Here is a 1,430-nt window from a genome sequence, read left to right as displayed (position 1 = left end):
AAAAAAGAAGCTAGAGTTAATGGGCCAAACAGTGTTTTGATGAATATGGTTTCTGTGAAATTATTTTGGTGCTGGGCAGCCAGGATGAACAAGCAGGCCCTCCTCCTACAGCTGAAGGCTGGCTCACATGGCTGACATTTGGAATCACGTGTTTCCTGTCTAGGGTGAGCACTGCTGGCTTCCTGGACAAGTGAGTTCAGGGCCTCTCACTGGACTGAAGCTGACCATTTTTCAGTTAGGCTGGTTGACTGGCCAGTACGTCCCAGACTATATCTCCACCCCAGCACTGGGATCACGGGCATACAGCCTCATATACACGGAAGCTAGGGATCCAAACCCAGTCTTCATGCTTCTGCAGCAATCATCTCACCCACTAGGCCACCTCCCCAGCTGACCTGTTGGCTTTAAGGTCCAGCTAGGTTGTCCCAGACCAACCTCCTACTCATGATTATCCTGCCAATCCTCTCAACTGCTGGGACTGCAGCTGGTGCCACCATGTCCGACTTATTCATAGATTTATCGCATTCTCTCTGCCCCACTTTGAAACTGCACAAGATGGGCTGGAGAGATGACTCAGCAGATAAGAGCCCTGGTTGCTCTTGCAGAGGACCCAGGTTCAGTTCCCAGCACCCACATGGTGGCTCACAACTATCTGTAACTCTAGTTCCAGGAGTTCTGGTACCCTCTTCAGGCCTGTAAGGGCAAAGTATGATGCACAGACATACATGCTGGCAAAATGCTCACACACATAAAATAAAAATAAGCTTTCAAACTTATAATTGCACAAGAAAATCATCAGGAAAACAAAGAGAAAACAGGAGAGAGAAGCATGGGCACTGTGACCCTACAAAGTCTTCACAGTGCTGAGCATTAAAACAGTCTCCACGCGATTCACTGCCATTTCAGCACAAGATGCATGTGACGTGCTGAGACAAGAGACCACAAACGCTCCCTCTAGCAGAGCCAGAGACTGTACTGAGAAACAGATTAACAGCTACAATGCTCTCGATTTTTTAAATTCCATTTATTTACTGGGGGTATACATGCCATAGCAGGTGTGGACATCAGAGTACATGTTTGTGGAAGTAAGTCCTCTCCTTCTGCCATGTGGGCTTTGGGTATTATCTTAGTTACTTTTTTTTTTATTGCTGTGATAAGACATTAAAAACCAAGACAATTTACTGAAGAAAAGAGCTTATTGGGGCTTACCGTGTCAGAGGGTAAATTCATAACCATCATGTTGGGGAGCATGACAACAGGCAGGCACAGTGCTAGAGCAGTAGCTGAGACTTTATGTCCTTACCCACAAGGATTCAGAGAGAGAGAGAAAGAGAGAGAGAGAGAGAGAGAGAGAGAGAGAGAGAGAGAGGAAATGACACAGCTCCCCTCCAGTAATACACCTTTTCAACAAGGCCACACCTCCCAATCCT

The 1,430-nt window shown here is 46.7% G+C and overlaps 1 protein-coding gene across 1 annotated transcript in view; it reads right to left on the bottom strand.

The window, feature by feature from the left end:
• LOC113456050 (zinc finger protein 564-like) overlaps window positions 1-497 on the bottom strand; it is a 9,864-nt gene extending 9,367 nt beyond the window's left edge. The window contains exon 1 of the mRNA XM_026778917.1: window positions 436-497. Within this exon, the coding sequence (XP_026634718.1) occupies window positions 436-497 (62 nt within the window). The remainder of the gene's footprint in view (window positions 1-435) is intronic.
• Window positions 498-1,430: the final 933 nt, after the last annotated feature.

The sequence above is a fragment of the Microtus ochrogaster genome, chromosome 5 (assembly GCF_000317375.1).
Source record: "Microtus ochrogaster isolate Prairie Vole_2 chromosome 5, MicOch1.0, whole genome shotgun sequence".
In the NCBI taxonomy this organism is placed as follows: domain Eukaryota; kingdom Metazoa; phylum Chordata; class Mammalia; order Rodentia; family Cricetidae; genus Microtus; species Microtus ochrogaster.
The sequence above is the reverse complement of the archived record's forward strand: the minus strand, read 5'-3'. Positions and strand labels throughout refer to the sequence as shown.